This window comes from Lachnellula hyalina, assembly GCF_007821495.1.
Source record: "Lachnellula hyalina strain CBS 185.66 chromosome Unknown contig00092, whole genome shotgun sequence".
Classification (NCBI taxonomy): domain Eukaryota; kingdom Fungi; phylum Ascomycota; class Leotiomycetes; order Helotiales; family Lachnaceae; genus Lachnellula; species Lachnellula hyalina.
This window is the reverse complement of record NW_022157206.1, coordinates 1-16,063: the sequence shown is the minus strand read 5'-3', so window position 1 is coordinate 16,063 and position 16,063 is coordinate 1. Positions and strand designations below refer to the sequence as shown.

The 16,063-nt window shown below is 49.4% G+C and overlaps 3 protein-coding genes across 3 annotated transcripts; all 3 read left to right on the top strand.

The window, feature by feature from the left end:
- Positions 1-2,260: 2,260 nt before the first annotated feature.
- LHYA1_G005762 (tRNA (uracil(54)-C(5))-methyltransferase) lies at positions 2,261-4,070 on the top strand (the record flags this gene model as incomplete). Its single annotated transcript, XM_031150706.1, has 2 exons — positions 2,261-2,283; positions 2,306-4,070. The coding sequence occupies 2 exons, from the start codon at positions 2,261-2,263 to the stop codon at positions 4,068-4,070; spliced, it is 1,788 nt and encodes a 595-aa protein (XP_031004349.1).
- Positions 4,071-6,902: 2,832 nt separating this feature from the next.
- On the top strand, positions 6,903-7,364 carry LHYA1_G005761 (uncharacterized protein; the record flags this gene model as incomplete). The annotated part of the gene is made up of 1 exon (XM_031150705.1): positions 6,903-7,364. One exon carries the CDS (start codon positions 6,903-6,905, stop codon positions 7,362-7,364), a length of 462 nt encoding a protein of 153 aa, XP_031004354.1.
- Positions 7,365-11,080: 3,716 nt separating this feature from the next.
- Positions 11,081-15,969, top strand: LHYA1_G005760 (uncharacterized protein; the record flags this gene model as incomplete). Its single annotated transcript, XM_031150704.1, is given in 4 exon segments — positions 11,081-11,700; positions 11,770-12,081; positions 12,154-15,927; positions 15,939-15,969. The coding sequence occupies 4 exon segments, from the start codon at positions 11,081-11,083 to the stop codon at positions 15,967-15,969; spliced, it is 4,737 nt and encodes a 1,578-aa protein (XP_031004353.1).
- Positions 15,970-16,063: the final 94 nt, after the last annotated feature.

The window sequence follows — 16,063 nt, the reverse complement described above, 5'->3', positions numbered from 1 at the left end:
GTTTAGCTACGTATACCTGGGATAGCAAAAGTCAGAAGTCCAACTTTTATATATAGGAAGAGGAAGCATCATAGATGGTTTGAGGATTATTAATTGGTGGGCCTTTCATGTTCTAGCCGTAACATACTATAGGGGTTGATAGAATGATCTCTTTGCTGCTATCACCCCACAATGCGGGCCGCGTGCGCGTGGCCCCACCGGCACCGCAACGCGGATGACTCTTACCTGGACCTAAGAATACTTTCTCCTTAACCTTTTCAATTTTAACTGACATCCGTTACAATCAGTACAATAAAACATGGCGAGAGTCGTAATGCAGTCTGATCGACTGATGCTAGAACTCCTCAATCTAGACGCGCATTTGGTCGGGTTTCATAACCTAATGAGTGATGAAAAGAGCATGAAATGGCTGTAAGTTGCCGTCCGCATTTTCTCCCCAGAGAGCAAGCATGTTTACAAATCCAAACTCGATGATTATAGCTACTATGCTCATAGAATCCAGGAAAAAAGCCGCATCAGAGAGTCTCGAGGAATCCAAGGCGAAATTGCTAGCTCGTCTGCCTTCTCCAGACAAACCATGGATGGAGCAGTACGCTATATTACTTCGGACTTCTACCCCAAACAAAGCCGGAACACTGATTGGGTTACTTTGCATCCCTCGAGTCTCTTCAGATGGTGAAATTCCTGAGCTCGGTTACGGGCTCCATTCGGACTATTGGGGGCATGGTTATGCCTCGGAAGCGATCGCTTTATTTATCAGCTTCTATTGGGCCGAAGATAGTATTACACCCTATCATACCTGCCCAAGTTATCCTAGTTATTTCCGTTACTCGGCAGATGGACTAGGCTGACAATACAAACTAGGGGAAAACTCAAAAGATAGCTTCGAAGCTTACACTGGACTAGATAACTTGGCAAGCCAGAGGGTCCTAATCAAGGCAGGATTCAGAAGACACGGAGTACTGAAAGGCATCCGTGAGGTTGTAGATGTAAATTCAGGTGAGAAGGTGATGGAGGACGTTATTTGTTGGACTTTGGAACGTCCTAGGAAATGATATAGAATGGGGTGTTGGATTCCCCTCTTGCCATCTGTTGGTCTGTCTGAATGTTTATCCTCAGACTGATACGTGTGATTAAACTTCACTATAAATATCTCACCGCTGCATATAAATTCATGATTCAATGGCCTCGGAAGGGAATTCAGTCTCTTCGGATGGCTACTTGATGCAACCTTCAACTTTCAGTACAACGCTGCAGAATTCAATACGACAGAAACCTTATTTTATCCTTTCAAAACACCATTTCCGCTCCAGTGTTGTAACAGAGAATAATAACCTTTAGCTTTCATAATAGCTCTCGGCTTTAAGCAATTAGACTCATAACGTATTGTTATTTGATTTGTCTTTTCATAGAACAATAAAGAAAGCTTAAACCAAAGCACTTTTGAAAGGATCTTTCTTAGTTCCACTAGCTATAGTTTATACGATAAAACCCAAGGGTCATAAAGTAAATCAGATCTATTTTCCGCTCTTTCCTCCCCCTAATCACCAAACTCCCGTTACCAATCCAGCCTGCAATATCTTTTCCACACTATTATAGGCTCTTCTTTCTCATCTTCATCCAGCGTTTTCAGTTTATTCTGACCATCAGGCCCGAATGTCTTCACTAGTGGTGATTCCTTGAACTCAAAATGAGGCCGTGGGTCAATTTCAAAAGACCAATTCGTGGTTGGTAGCTAAAGCCATACAGGCGTCCTGACTGTCCACCTTGAATATGGTGCATATATGTCTGAGACAAAAATTCCTTCATAGATTGAAACTTTAATGACGACGATAGCCTCATTGTTGCCTACGGATGTCCCAGTGCAGGTTCAATGGCATATGCGAGGGCTGTTAAGGAATGGAGGTACCGAGAAGCAAATCGAGGAAGTGCTGGGACTGAGCGTCAGAGTGGTCAAAGTGTCAGAAATTATGTTGGAAGGTGGAGTTCCCAACTTGAAAGAGGTGATGAAGGAGAGACTATTTTGATTTAACCACTTGTAGGAGCGAGATAAGTGATATTAGTAGTTAAGGCTTAAGTGATGAAGGAAAGATACGTACCATTTTACCTTGCCATAAGGGGCAAAGCGTGACTTTGAGCTAGCGGCCGCTTTTGGTGCTTTAGAAAAAGAATTGTGTTCCAGACCAATAAAAACATCTGCAGTTTGCCATTACGAATAGTGTAAAATATTCCTACCCACAGACATTGTCTCCATGTTGCAATGTTCCCTGAGCATATGCAAGCGTTTTAATCACAGTTTCTCCAGGCCGAGAAACTACGTACCGTCACGCAACTTCACCATCACAATGGATTCTGTTCAGCCTCGAAGTAACGAGAGGAAGAGACCTTTTCAGGGAGGACGGGGCGCAAAGAGGCTGAGAACGCGCAAGGAGAAACCCATCAAGGAGGGATCGAATGATGAGGTCCTACTCGCCGATGTGCGCGCTCTGTTCGCCGCGCAGAAGCTCTCGGAGGTTACCAAAATACCAATCATCGATCCCGCTGTCGATGTTACAGGAAGTGCCAATACGATTTTACCGGAGCAAATCTCAGCTGGGGTCGAGGCTATTCGAACACCTGACGATTCCACATCTGAGGTTCTGCCATCGCCATTCACAGAAATCGAGGTCGAGGTCATCGAGCTATCTTCGACTGGCGACGGGCTTGCGCGACACCACTCTTCGAAACATCTATATGTTGTTCCTTTCACTGCACCTGGGGACGTTGTCAAGGCGAAGGTGATTCGGCATTACGAGGATGAACAGTATTCCCTTGCAGACTTTGTGTCCGTAGTAAAAGCTGGGCCACTTCGCGATGACAGCCGGATCAATTGCAAGTATTTCAGCACTTGCTCAGGATGCCAGTTCCAAATGCTGGACTATACAACGCAATTGAAACACAAACGGACAATAGTTGAAAAGGCATACAAGAACTTTTCACAACTGTCTCCTAACCTGGTTCCAGTCGTCGAGGATACAATCGGGAGCCCCTTACATTACGGTTATCGCACGAAATTGACACCGCATTTCGATGGACCTCCAGGGTTTATCAGTAAGGCAGATAAGAGGAATGGGGTTAGGAAGTATTTCACAGAAGCTCCAAGTATAGGCTTTATGATTAAAGGTCAGAAGAAAACTCTGGATATTGAGGATTGCCCCATCGGCACAGATGCTGTCAGGATGGGCATGAAACGAGAACGAGGCCGGGTTGTTGAAGAATTGGACAAGTACCAGAGGGGAGCGACGATCTTGCTGCGTGAAAGCACGTTGAGGGTACAAAACGACGACGAGAAAGCTTTGGAATCACCTCCCGACACAGTCAAGGTCACAACACCTACTTTTACAGATTTCAAGACATGCATTACAGATAATAAAGCCACCTCAACTGAATACATCGACGACTTTGTCTTCACCAATATTGCTGGTTCATTCTTTCAAAATAACAACTCGATACTGCCGGTCTTCACTCAATACATCAGAGATCACATTCTCCCCCCTTTCAGTGCTGGAGCCCCTGAAATCAAGTATCTGATCGATGCATACTCCGGCTCTGGTCTCTTTACGATTACACTTTCGTCAATGTTCACTTCCTCAACCGGCATTGATATTTCAGTTGCCTCTATTGACTCGGCTCACGAAAATGCCGCACTGAATAAGCTCCCTCCTTCGCGGTGTACTTTCATTGCCGCAGATGCCCCAGAGCTGTTCAAATCTGTGGAGTATCCTACCGACGAAACGGTGGTGGTCATTGATCCACCAAGGAAAGGATGTGACGACAACTTCCTGACCCAATTGTTGAAGTTTGGACCACGGAGGGTGGTGTATGTCTCCTGCAACGTCCATACACAGGCAAGAGATGTTGGCGTCTTAGTAAGGGGGAAGTCTGGGATTAATGCGAGATACAAGATCGAATCTCTCCGTGGGTTTGACTTCTTTCCACAAACCGGACATGTGGAGGGTGTGGCCGTGCTGAGCAGGATTGATAGCGACGATGAAGAGAAACCACCAGCAGGGGAGCTCCGAGACAGCTGAACACAAGACATAACAGAAATGAACAGTCCGAAAAGGAAATATTTAGGCTAGCTCTACTGTAAATGGCTCGGTGGACTTGCTGTATTTGGAAGTATGTTTTCAATATTTTCTATCTTGAGCCAGGAATGGAATCAAGAAGCTCAAGTGAAATAAAAATGCAAATTAAGCAACTTGCATTCGATAGTATGTCGTTCCACCACTCGCTCTTTCACTAGCATGATCTCTGCCTTTCCCGCCCGATCCTTTCATCTCAAGCTAGTTGCTGCCTTGGCCTTTGCCCCTTTCCAAGCCTCTACCCAAACTGGATAGGACCTTCAGCCCAGAACCAATACGGCGCCGAGGGAGAGATGTCCGCGCTCAGACAAGAGTATTTGCAGAAATTACTCTAGATCTCCTTTCGACTAGCACGCCAGTCATATACCACGATAACAGTATTTTGTTCTTCTGTTACCGCCGCCTTTTTCCTGTAATTGAAGTAACAAGTATCCGTAAGAATTGGGCGCCTTTTTCTTGTGGTTCCTAAAATAGACGCTCAACTTGATTTGAACTAAAACAAGGGCTCCCGCGGTAGAAATGTAAATAGAAAGACCTACAGTTTTTGGTGGAATAGCCTTACTAAGTTACTAACATTTCTAACTTAGTTGTCTTCGCCCAAATCTCCGCTATCTTGTTCTTTATGACAACCTGCGGATGTAGTGGCTTTTTTCCAGAGATAGAAAACAGGTATCTAGGATCTATCATACCATGATATTTCAAAGGAACCCGAAAAATAAGGTAAAGCTGGCAGGAACAAGTATTATTTGTTGAGTGCTGGGCTGAATCAAGGTCATGTGCATACCGGTCGGTATATTCACGTGGAAGTCTCAGACTCGGGCAAGGTCTCTTGTGCCACGATGTCTTACAGTAAGACCTTTACGGAAGTACATACCGGGGCGGCACGCGGCGGCGGGCGACGCGGCGGCGGGCGAGGCGATCTGGGGTAGGAGGGATGTGATGTGTTGGGTAGGTAGGGTTCGCACAGCGCCTGGTGGTTCGCTCATCACATGCCAGCGTCACACAACCTGTGTTATCGTCAAAATGGGGGGTCCTCCTTCTATTCGATGCCAGCAAAGAAGTCTCCTCCTATAGTTGCATAACCTCGCACACGTCACATTTTTCATGACGGGAAGTGAGTCAGTATGCAGCAGGAACTATCACTCGGACTGATCATCTATTCGAAGAGATTAGATTGGTGTGTTGATCTATTCGCAGCACTTTACTGCCTGCCTGCTTCGCCCTGGGTCCTGAGCCCAACGTGGTTTTCGCCCCGGGGAAGAAGGCTTCGATAGCCAGTCTTTCCCATTCCTCATCGATGTCTGGGAGCGCGCTCCTCACGACCATAGAAGGACGCCTCGTGCGTGGGAGGTCTTCGGCGCCACTCAAGAACTCCCGGTTGGTTTGATATTTTGCGGCTTTGGAATCAGTGAAGGCTGTTTCTAGAGCGAATATCGGCGCTCAGGTCGTGGGATGGTTCACGCATAGTGGGGGTTGTAGACAACCCCACCAAAGCAAAGACGCCTTGGGCAGACGAAAAACAAACGCACCCAGGCTAGCATCAGAATACTCCGTAATAGTCGCGAGACGAAACCAAACGGGGAGATGTCGGTTTATGTCCAGACTTGTGAACCAGTAGAAAGTGGCATTTGTTTCTTTTAGGATAGGATGGATGGATGGCAAAGGAATCATGAACAAATGGAACGTAACATACTGACTCACTGTCGCCCCGACACATCGGGCTCCTTCATCCTCGGGGATATTGTGTTTTTTTTCTACTTCTCAGCCATGGATTTTGCCGTACTGTATTGTACTGTATTGTATCATTTGAGGTTTTGCTTTTATTCTATAGTAAAAAAAACAAACGACCTTGCAGCAAGCAGAAAGGCGGATGCACGGGAGCGATCGCATCGCGGCAGTACTGTATATAGATTCCGGCTGCACCAGTAGTCGAGCTGGCAAAAGTGTGAAACGGCGGTGAAAACACATAGGAGAGTCTCAGGGTAGACAGAAAAAGCGGCACTCCTTGACAGTATGACGGGCGGAGCAGCCAATAGCAATAATGAGTGCCGCTTTTTCCATCCAGAGCGAGGGCTGCCAGAGAGTGTGCCTCCGGGCAATGTTGATAGGCTGCAAACCACAACTCAAGCCCCCAGCGGTGAAGACACCGCTCTCTCGCCAGCATGAAGACAGGACGTGAATGGTGCGTATGAAATCCTGATCGTTGCGCGAACGGGAGCCTGAAGCCGCATCCAACAGATCTAAGTGGCCGGGTACTCACCTGTTATTGTTGTGCTCGGGGCCAGGTCACCATCTAGAGCTTCCGGTCCCACGCACCCACGCACGCGGAGCCGTGAGCCGTGGGGCCAGACTGTTTGTTAATCAAGTGTCTGTCACCTTCACATATGAATCGTTGAAATATCCCCTTCCTATTGCCACCTTCTCAAGTAATAACAAGAAAACTCTCCTGTTTTGCCTTGAATCCGCCTCTTCGCTCCCACTCCTGAAATCACCCTCCGCAATCTATATATCATTGTGCCTCTTCCTCTGCCTATTATTGGGGCTCAGCGTTGCAGCGTATTCAGACTTACTGTCAGACTTATTGTTACACCTCCCTACTACCACCCTCCATTTCGGTGTCCGTAATATATTAAGCCGGGCCTCAAAACTCGAATTACTCACCTCGAATTACTCACCGACCGCGTCGACAGTCTTATACCCCGCGACGAACCCCATACTTAATCGATTTGAAAGACCTTTTCAAACACGCGGAAAACCCCACCACAAGAGAACGTCAACATGTATTTCTCTATATCGCCTTCGGCGCCATCCACGTCTTACTCCACAGCCTCAGCTATTGATATCCCATCCTCTGGTTCAAGAACGAGTCAGGCCTCGTGTGCTTTCCCTTCTTGGCCACGCCGTTCTTCTCTGTCGAGCAACACGAGCGCAGATGAAGAATATCACAACCACAGTTTCATAATCTCGGATGAGGAACTATTCCCATCTGTATTCGACGACCAAGACTGCACACCTCCCGCGACACCAAGCTCAACCACAAGCCGGTCGCCAGCGTCGCCGATGTGCGAGCAGCAGATTGTCGTAGACCATGGATCGATAATGCGCGATCTGATCGAACAAGAAAAGGCAAAGAGGGAGAAGAGGGAGCGCAAACGACGCCGGAGTGGAAATTCAAAGAAGTCGCGAAGTGTAAGCGGCTCAGATAGACATATGAGTCCGATTCAAGAGGCAGTGGAATGAGGGTGTTGTTGATGTTGCGGGACTTTCATTATCCTGCCCATAGTAAGTCCTACACAACCGAGCAAATCCACCTTGCGCATTATGCTGATTTTCGACTGCAGTTATTTTCTCTATGCAACGATCATTGCATATACAAAATCAAGGAACGAAAGGAGGCTCAAGATGATCCGTCAAGCGATGCTGGTGGAGAAAATATTCCAAATCAACACCAGGTGCGGGAGGGAGAGGCGAGGCGGGCGGCGCGCTCAGGCACAAATGTGATCCGGGCTTTATCCGCCACCCCGAGATTATCTTATCTATCCATCTGGGGAAAGATACATATTGTACAGTACAGCACATAATCATCGCTGAAGAAGAGGCCAGCTGCGAGGCGGGATTATCGACACCTCGTCTTCCTCCACGTGTATTTTCGTCTCGTCTTGTCTCATCTCATCACGTTTCAGAACGCCACACCCACCAACAAAGTTAAGAAAGGCGAAGTGGCACAAGCAGTGCATGGATAATGGTACGGATTGTTTGTTCAGCCTTCCCTGTCGCCACAGCACAGTTGCGACAGCAAGGAACGGCCCTCAGCCGCCGCTATTTATTCAGGGCTAAGTCGGAGCAGGGCAGGGCTAGATAGAAGGAGGGCCATCCATGGGAGGATCATGATCATGTGTATCAGCCTTGATTTTTAAGTCTAAATCAGTCCTCGTACCCCCATCCGTTGCAAATGAAGGGAAGATGTTCATTCGAGGAGGTGTGGTGCTCAAGCAACGGTGGCTGTGTTTCTCATTTTAATAGTTGTTGATAGCGAGAAGAAATTGTTCACATCACATCACATCACAACTTCAATGTCCTATGAAATATAAACTATGCAAGTCGCTCGTGACAAGAGAGTACAAAATGCTATGCCACTACCAAGGGAAGAAAAGTGGACAACCAATGCAAGGCGCGCGGCGCGAAATGTTCAATCCGTGCAGGAGAATACTGTACTACGCCGTGCCCCCACTCGAGAATGCACTAAGAGGAGGTGGGCGCTTACAGTTCGCATGGCTGGTGACGGTGAAGGAGGCATGGGCCATGATTCCTTAAAAGCAGCCAATAGTAATAATAATTAGAAATGAACCGCCGAATAATTCTCAATTGTAACCAATCACACACCAGAACAGTCTTCGTTTCCTACTCGCTGGGGATGCATCCGTAATATCTTCTGAGAAATGAATACGAATAAATGGTCTGGTAAGAAGACGAAACGCCACAGAGTCAACGGAACGTGCTACCTTCGTACAAGCAAAAGAATTACGAGTACCAACCATCCAAACTTTGGGTGTGGTAACAAAGCAGGTACGGATACATCACCTCGGAATTCGACAATAGCCTTGCATTGCAGGTAATATATAATTCGCATTCCCCCCTTCAGCTTCTGTACATCCTACTACTGTTGTGCGCATCCACAATCAGACAGTCTACCCCGCGGCGACCTCTGCTCTGACCAGCAGGAAGGAGCGATCTTCGGGAAGCTGCTGTGCTGTGCCAGCGGGAGCTTGGACGTTGCGGGAGGGAGAACCTTCGATGTCATGCTGCCGATATTAATGCTTGCAACTTAGCAACAACAACTAGACTAAATGTAGATAAAGAGGGTAACGGAAGGAATCCGAGAGGAACACAACTTGAAAGATATCGATCGAAACTCTATCGATTATTGCTGTGATATCCCCCTACATATTCACAATCACATCAGGCCGTAGCGCATGTGATGCGATGCGATGCGATGCAAAAGCGTCAGCGTCCCACGATTAATGTTACTGACAACAATTGGCGACACGGAGTCCATAAATAAGAGGTGATAGAAGTATTATTGACCGGGCACGCTTAACGAGGAGCAAGTTCCAGCGCCACAGTCCCAACCCCTCATTTTCACTTCTGCAAAGGAGCTGTACGGAGTATTTGTTCCCTGACAATAACTTGAAAGTGCAATAAGAATTAGAAGGGGAACGAAAATCCGACGGCTTCAGAGAACGGAACAAGTCGGAACTTTGGGGACGATAGAAGCACAAGAGAATACAAATGGAGTTGTTAAAGTTGAAAATAATAGTACCACTCACGATGCTTTTGTAGACGCTTGCCCATGGTTTAGTACTTTGGAGAACCTTTGTCTAGCATTCGAGATTCAACGGTGAGGTCAAGGGCATCCCTGGCAATAGGTCAATTCGCGCGTCTGATAGGTCGCTGCTGTGATTGCTTGTGCATGCATCCGGTTTTCGTCCAGCCACTCAGCGTTCGGATGTGCCTTTTCAACGTCTGGTGGCGCTAGGAGCTCGATCCCAAGTGTCCAACTTGTGGCCAACCTCCTGCTTCAGGTCCCATCAAATGGGATTCCAGGCATACATCTTTGCCATGTCACGAACCTTCGAAGGCGGAGGAGGGTCTGCTTAGAACAGACCTCCCACAGCCTCGCTCAGAATACCTTACCTGACCGTACCAATGCCGGCCGATCCCAGGCCATCCGGAGCTTCTATGAGTCCGTATTTCTGGACTGCACTGCACTGCACTGCACTGCATTGCACCGCTTCCAATTGTTAACCCACTTTCCCTGAACTGCTTCTGCTGTACTTTATAGCGATTCATCCGTTACTGGATGCCGTCACTGCCACCTTCCCTATTCTTGCCTTGAGATCCGGGTGTGATATCGAATGCATCTATTGCCCATTGAGCTTTCTTGCATTTAAGTTTTGAGCCACGTTGACATGGTTCTTCATGGCCCCTCCATGCTAAAAAGCTCCACGTCTCCAGGGTCTCTTAAGCGGTATGCAGTGGCCACTCTCATCCTGGCTCCTCGAGTTCTTACTCGGTGCACCAGAGATGAGCCGGACCGCATCCGCATCAGATCCTATGGCTCGGTTGGACATGCGAATCTAATTGTGTCTTCGGATCATCCACTGACAGCTCGAGTCACCTCATATTAGCCGCTCTGTTGCTCCAACGCTCTCAGACTTGATGGAAGCAAAGCCACATACGTTCCCTATGGACCAGTTCTCAGGTTTTATCTCTCCAAGCGTGCGGGATCTTCATTTGGACCCCTTAGCCCCCGATTACAAGCGCCAAAAGTACCATTCATTGTCTTTGCATCCCGTGGGTCCAGACGCCCACGAGGCGATAGCCGTACCCGTACGAGTCCTTGGGCATCTGTCTCATAGCTCCCACGAGGTCCTGTGCTACTATTGATACTATCCCCTTCTCTCCCCCTCTGTTGTACTCCGTACTTCAATCTTTCGTCTCTCCTCTTCTAATTCTCGGCCCTTGCACAAACCTAAACCGTTCGTTCACACAAGCACGCATTACAGCTGCTCATGCAGCACACAAACCGTACAAGCTATCAAACGGTGCCCTCGTATATTGAAACGACGTCGGGCAGCCAGCAACTCCATGTGACTGACGAGTGAGAAGAGAAGAATTGAGCGTGGACGTGATCAGTCCTGTACTGCAGGACCACAACCGCTGGTGGGGCGGTAAGAGACTTTACATATGTATGTGGCTCCTCTACACCGTTTAGTATACAAGACAGACTGGATGTTCATTGCTGCGGCCCCAGTCCATCTCCTGTCGTCCTCCACTGGGATTATGCAGGCTGTTATGCATCCATCCGACTAACAAGTAACTAAGAAACTGTTCAAGTCGTCGCATCGCATCGCATAGCTGACAACGAAAACGGGGACGAGGAGATCATTGTCGCCATGTCTGCCGGACAATTGGGGAGGCATCGCTCGGTGTCGATGAGCTCGGGTCAGTCTTCGAAGGGGCGACTAGCCACACTTGCGGAGATCAGTCAAAGCATGCCTCCAACCGAAGTCACCCGCGATTTCGAACCATGCGCTGCCACGCCGTCTATGTTTTTGTATGTGCAAGGCAACTCGGTTGTTTGCGCACACCACGATACCCTGGCCATTGAGCGACGCTTCTCGCGACATACCGAGGAGATCCAATTACTTGCCGTCGACAACATCAGTGAGAGAGGCGCTGGGCGACTAGTAGTAACTTATGATGCCGGGCAGACGGCCATTGTATGGGATTGCATGACTGGAGATGAGCTGGCCAGATTTGCGTCGTATGAGAACCTGACAGTTGCAGCATGGATGCGCAATGGAAATGTTGCTTTCGGTGCGTTGAACCATCATCAGCGATTATATTTGGTTTTTTGGGGTGGCTGTTCGTTCAGAAGAAGGGTTGCTGATTTATTGTTGTGCAGGCAATTCGCAAGGGAAAGTGATTCTATTCGAACCTTCAACATCCGAACACATTTCCGCGAGAACGATAGACCAAATCCCAATCACGGCTTTGGCTCCCGCTGCAGATTGTAGAACTTATGCAATTGGGTATCTAACCCCCTCCTCCATTCATGCTTCTAACTAACTGGATCATCTAGATTTGCAAATGGATCCCTCCTAATCGCAGCTTTACAGCCAAGATTCACCATTCTGCACAACCTGACTACCTCCAGAGGACCGTCTCCCATTGTCACGTTGGCATGGCACGCCTCTTCATCACGCCAAAAATCCGATATGTTGGCCAGCCAGACAAACGACGGTGACTTGCGGGTCTGGAGTGTCGCCAAGTCGCCCACGAGCAGTGATACGGCTAAAGTCGTAAGAGTCTTGAAACGGACAGACAACTATCAAACGGGGCCAAATTGGTTGGCGTGGGCCAAGAACGGTCGGATTCTCCAGTTTTCTGAAGGGTGAGTAGTGGAAGTGATAATCACACCGACGCGCGCGCTTAACCAGACATTGCTGACACAGCCCCTTTCTAGAGAAACCTCGTCGTGGGATGTGCGGACGAAGAATGTTCTTTACGAGTCAGTACCTACGCTCGAGCATGTCAGGGGTCTCGCTGTCTACGGCCCTGGCGCCACTCTGTTCACATTGGGCCCCAACAACACGGCCCAGCAGTTCGACCTCAATAGTCCCCCGCAGATTGTGGCAAATGTTCAGCACCCAGCCAATCTGTTCCCCCCTTCGCCACCCATCTCTATCGAGGAGCAGAAGAAGCAGGGCTCGGCGGCTATCGCTGATGCCGATCTTGAGTCGTCGTCGGTGCCGATCAATATTGACATTTCTGAGAGCGATGAGGATCATATGTCACCACTGGCACGGATTGCTCGAGAAATGGACAAGCTGGAGCAAGGACGCCAGGAGCCAGACCGTTCTGATACTCTCAGTCCTGTGTCGTCAAGAAGTAGAACGTCGACAACATCCAGATCATCCGCTGGGTCTCGACCACACCGCGAGCATCGGACGCATACATCAGTCACCTCACGTGGTCCAAGCGACGGTACGACAATGTCTCCTGGGTCATCGATGCATTCTACACGAGAACCTTCCTTGGTTTCCAGTCGCGACAGCCTGTCAATGAGCAGTTTAAGCTCGGCATCGCATACTTCACACCGGTCTCGACCAAGGGGCTCCCGCTTACGTCAGGAAGTGCTTCGCAGTCCAGATGACGCGAGGGTCGTAGACTTATTCAAATTCACGAAGACAAGATTGAGTGATATACCTTACAGCCACCCACAGGTTCTAGATAACAGCCATCTAACGAACAATGATCTTCGACGACAAATGCTCAGCACAATATTCGGCTGGAAGGGTGAGGCGGGTGACCTGATACAGGATGAGATGAGTCGGCACCCACTGGGATCACCCAATAGACTCCTCTTGGCTAAATGGCTCGGTGATATCGACACTGACATTATGGCTACCAGCTCGGAATCAATGACCTCCTCGGACTGGATGCTCCTGGCCCTAAGTGGAATTGGCGGCCATGCTTCACAAACGAAGGTTGCACGCGCATACGTTCAGCGTCTGCTTGAAAAGGGGGATGTGCATACTGCTGCAACAATCATGATTGGAATGGGCGATCAGAACGATGCAATCGAGATATATGTCTCTCATAAACGCTACATGGAGGCTTTGATATTGACTTGTCATGTATTTCCCGCCGATTGGCAGAGACAGGCAGAACTGATCAGAAAATGGGGTGAATGGGCAGTTCAACATAGCTTACAGCAACTAGCTATCCGATGTTTCTCGTGCACCGGATCAGAATCATCAGAGCCCTGGGTATCACCATCTGCTCAAGCTGCAACGTTCTCGCAATTTCAGCAGCAAAGCATCCCTGAAATTTTGAGCCCGCCATTGTCCCCTCCCGGGGCCAGAGGTCCTCAACGCAGTATTGCGAAAACGTCTGCCCTCAAACTCATCACAACATTTGGTGACAAAGCTGGAAAATCCAAGTTCTTCGGCCTCGGCGAAGATGAGAGAACACCAATTGGCGGTGGTGTAACCCCAATTGCAGAGTCTGCACTTTCGCCTTCAGGTAGTGAAACCGTGCACACTGCTTTCTTGAGACCTGGTAATCGCAGTGCTTACAACACTCCTGCCTCAGCACGAACTGCAACTCCGGGAGGATTTTCCAGACAAAGGCTCCCTTCAATTGGCGAAACTCCTTCAGATGTCATGCCCCGAAGGACGCTAGAGCCCGCAAAGTTGCCTACACCTGTAGACTCTGGATCAGAGAGGGAGAAAACTGACCCCCTTGCTAGAGCACACGAGCGCAATATTTCACAGCCAGAAACAACACTACAACTCAGTTCAGCAACGTACACGCCCACTGGCAGAGCCGCTACAGCAAGCCCGATGATGCAAAAGAGTAGGAACAAACCCTCAAATCCGCTACCTTCACCCTCTCCAGAATCATTCACGATCAAGAACCAGGCTGCCCGTACTCGAAATGGATCCCGTGACCGTAAACCAGATGGGCTTCAAATACAGTGGCCACCCATGGAGTCCATCATTACCGGAGATTACATGACCTCTCCTGAGCTTTCTGTTACCTCGTCAAAAGCACGTACCAACACTTCACGCTCTGTCGCTCCATCCACAGCCTCACTCTCCACTGGCGGTAGAAGCCCCATGACCAGTGAGCGAAGCTACCGAAGCGTTGGGACAGCAAGTCCAGTTGTCACTGGCAGAAGCTTAGATCAGTATATTAGCAGCCTTGAATCTGCACAATACCATGCCGAAAAGCAACGAGTAAGACACAGCAGCCGCGACAGGCACGATAAATCAGGGAGGGCGCGTAGTAGCAGTAGAAAGACTAAGACACGCGAACCATCAGAGGACCGAGGACGCAGTGCTGCTCGCTACATCAAACCAGCGAAGCGCTCTCCAACATCACCTGTTCCCATGTCTCCAGAGGACCTCAGGGATCTCGGCGCTGTTGGTTATGGCGATCTTGCTCTTTCACCTGCCACGGAGATGAGAAAGCACCAGGAGACCAGCCATTCAAGGGTGAAAGTTTCAAAACCTTCAAGCCGAGTCCGTCGTACTTCCCCAGAGCCGGTTGCCCGAACCAGTAAGCCTGCAAGCCGTGTGACTAGCCGCAATAACAGCCGTCGACCTAGCCCTGATGGCCGCCTTACCATGATCAATACTAGAAGTAGGGGAAGAAGCCAAGGCCGAGAGGGCTCTGCGATTCGTTCTCCGTCGTCACCGTTGCCTATGTCACCTCAAGCCAGGTTCTACCAGGCAGATGATGATGAAGAGGACTTGAAGCAGGCGAAACAAGATCAAATGAGGTTCAGGTCCAGACATCGAAGTACGAGCCGCTTGAGAGAGCGTGGAACGAGTGCTGTTCGGGATGCATCGCCGGATAGAAGACGCCGTGACCGGTCAAGCAGCCGACGTCCTGATGAGCGGGATGCTAGCAGGACAAGAAAAGAGTCTACAGCGCCAAAGCGAGAGCGCCGGGAACAATCGCATGCTCGATCAGTCTCCGAACAAAAACCCAATTCTGGTGATGTCCATCAACTCAAGGACGAGCGAACTCTCAAGAAAGAACACGCCGCTCGTGAACTCGAGGAAAGACGCAAGTCTTTGGCTCGTAGGCCATCTGTTCCTCCAATCATGCACCCGGGAGAGCTGGGCACCCTTTCTCCGATTACTTATCATGAGGCCTCACCGGACTTCACCGGATCTTGGCCAAAGCAGACCCAGGTGCAGCCTCCGCGTAGCCAAACAACGTCTCCCGCGAACATTCAGACGTCTCCGAGTTATCTGAAAGACGGCAATGGGTCTTCTGTACAAATTGGACTTCCAGCTACTCCTAGGGCCATGAGACATCCAAAATATGATCCCGAACACAAAGACATACCCGAAGTTCCTCAAATTCCCGAGAAATATGATTCGACCCAGCTCCCCACTTGGGGAAGCTTGAATGCGATATCATACAACAGCGCCTTCGAGAGCCTTGCTCCTCTTCCAAAAACCACTTATTCAGCGGTACCTCGACGCGGTCCTCCACGAAGCGCATCTGCTCCAATTCCGGAAGAGCCTCCCCTCTCGCCGTACCCACTTCCCGCAGCTCTTCCAACACACCCGGCATTCCAGTCAGCGCTGCCACCCAGTAGCCGGAGAAAAACACAGGATCCTAGTGTAGCTCGTAGCCCACTGCTGTCACCTCGAAAAATCATCCCTGGCGAGTCCCAGCCTGGGACCCTCGGATACGAGACCCGAAACAACAGCCCAGTGTACGCTGCAGTAAACCCGTCTCAAATGGGCGGTATCGATGAAACAATTGAAGCAAGCGTTCAGCCCCTGAATCCTTCCAATGACAACCTCACACCGCCGCCGCCCCCACCCCCTCCTGCTCCTCCGATCCTTAAA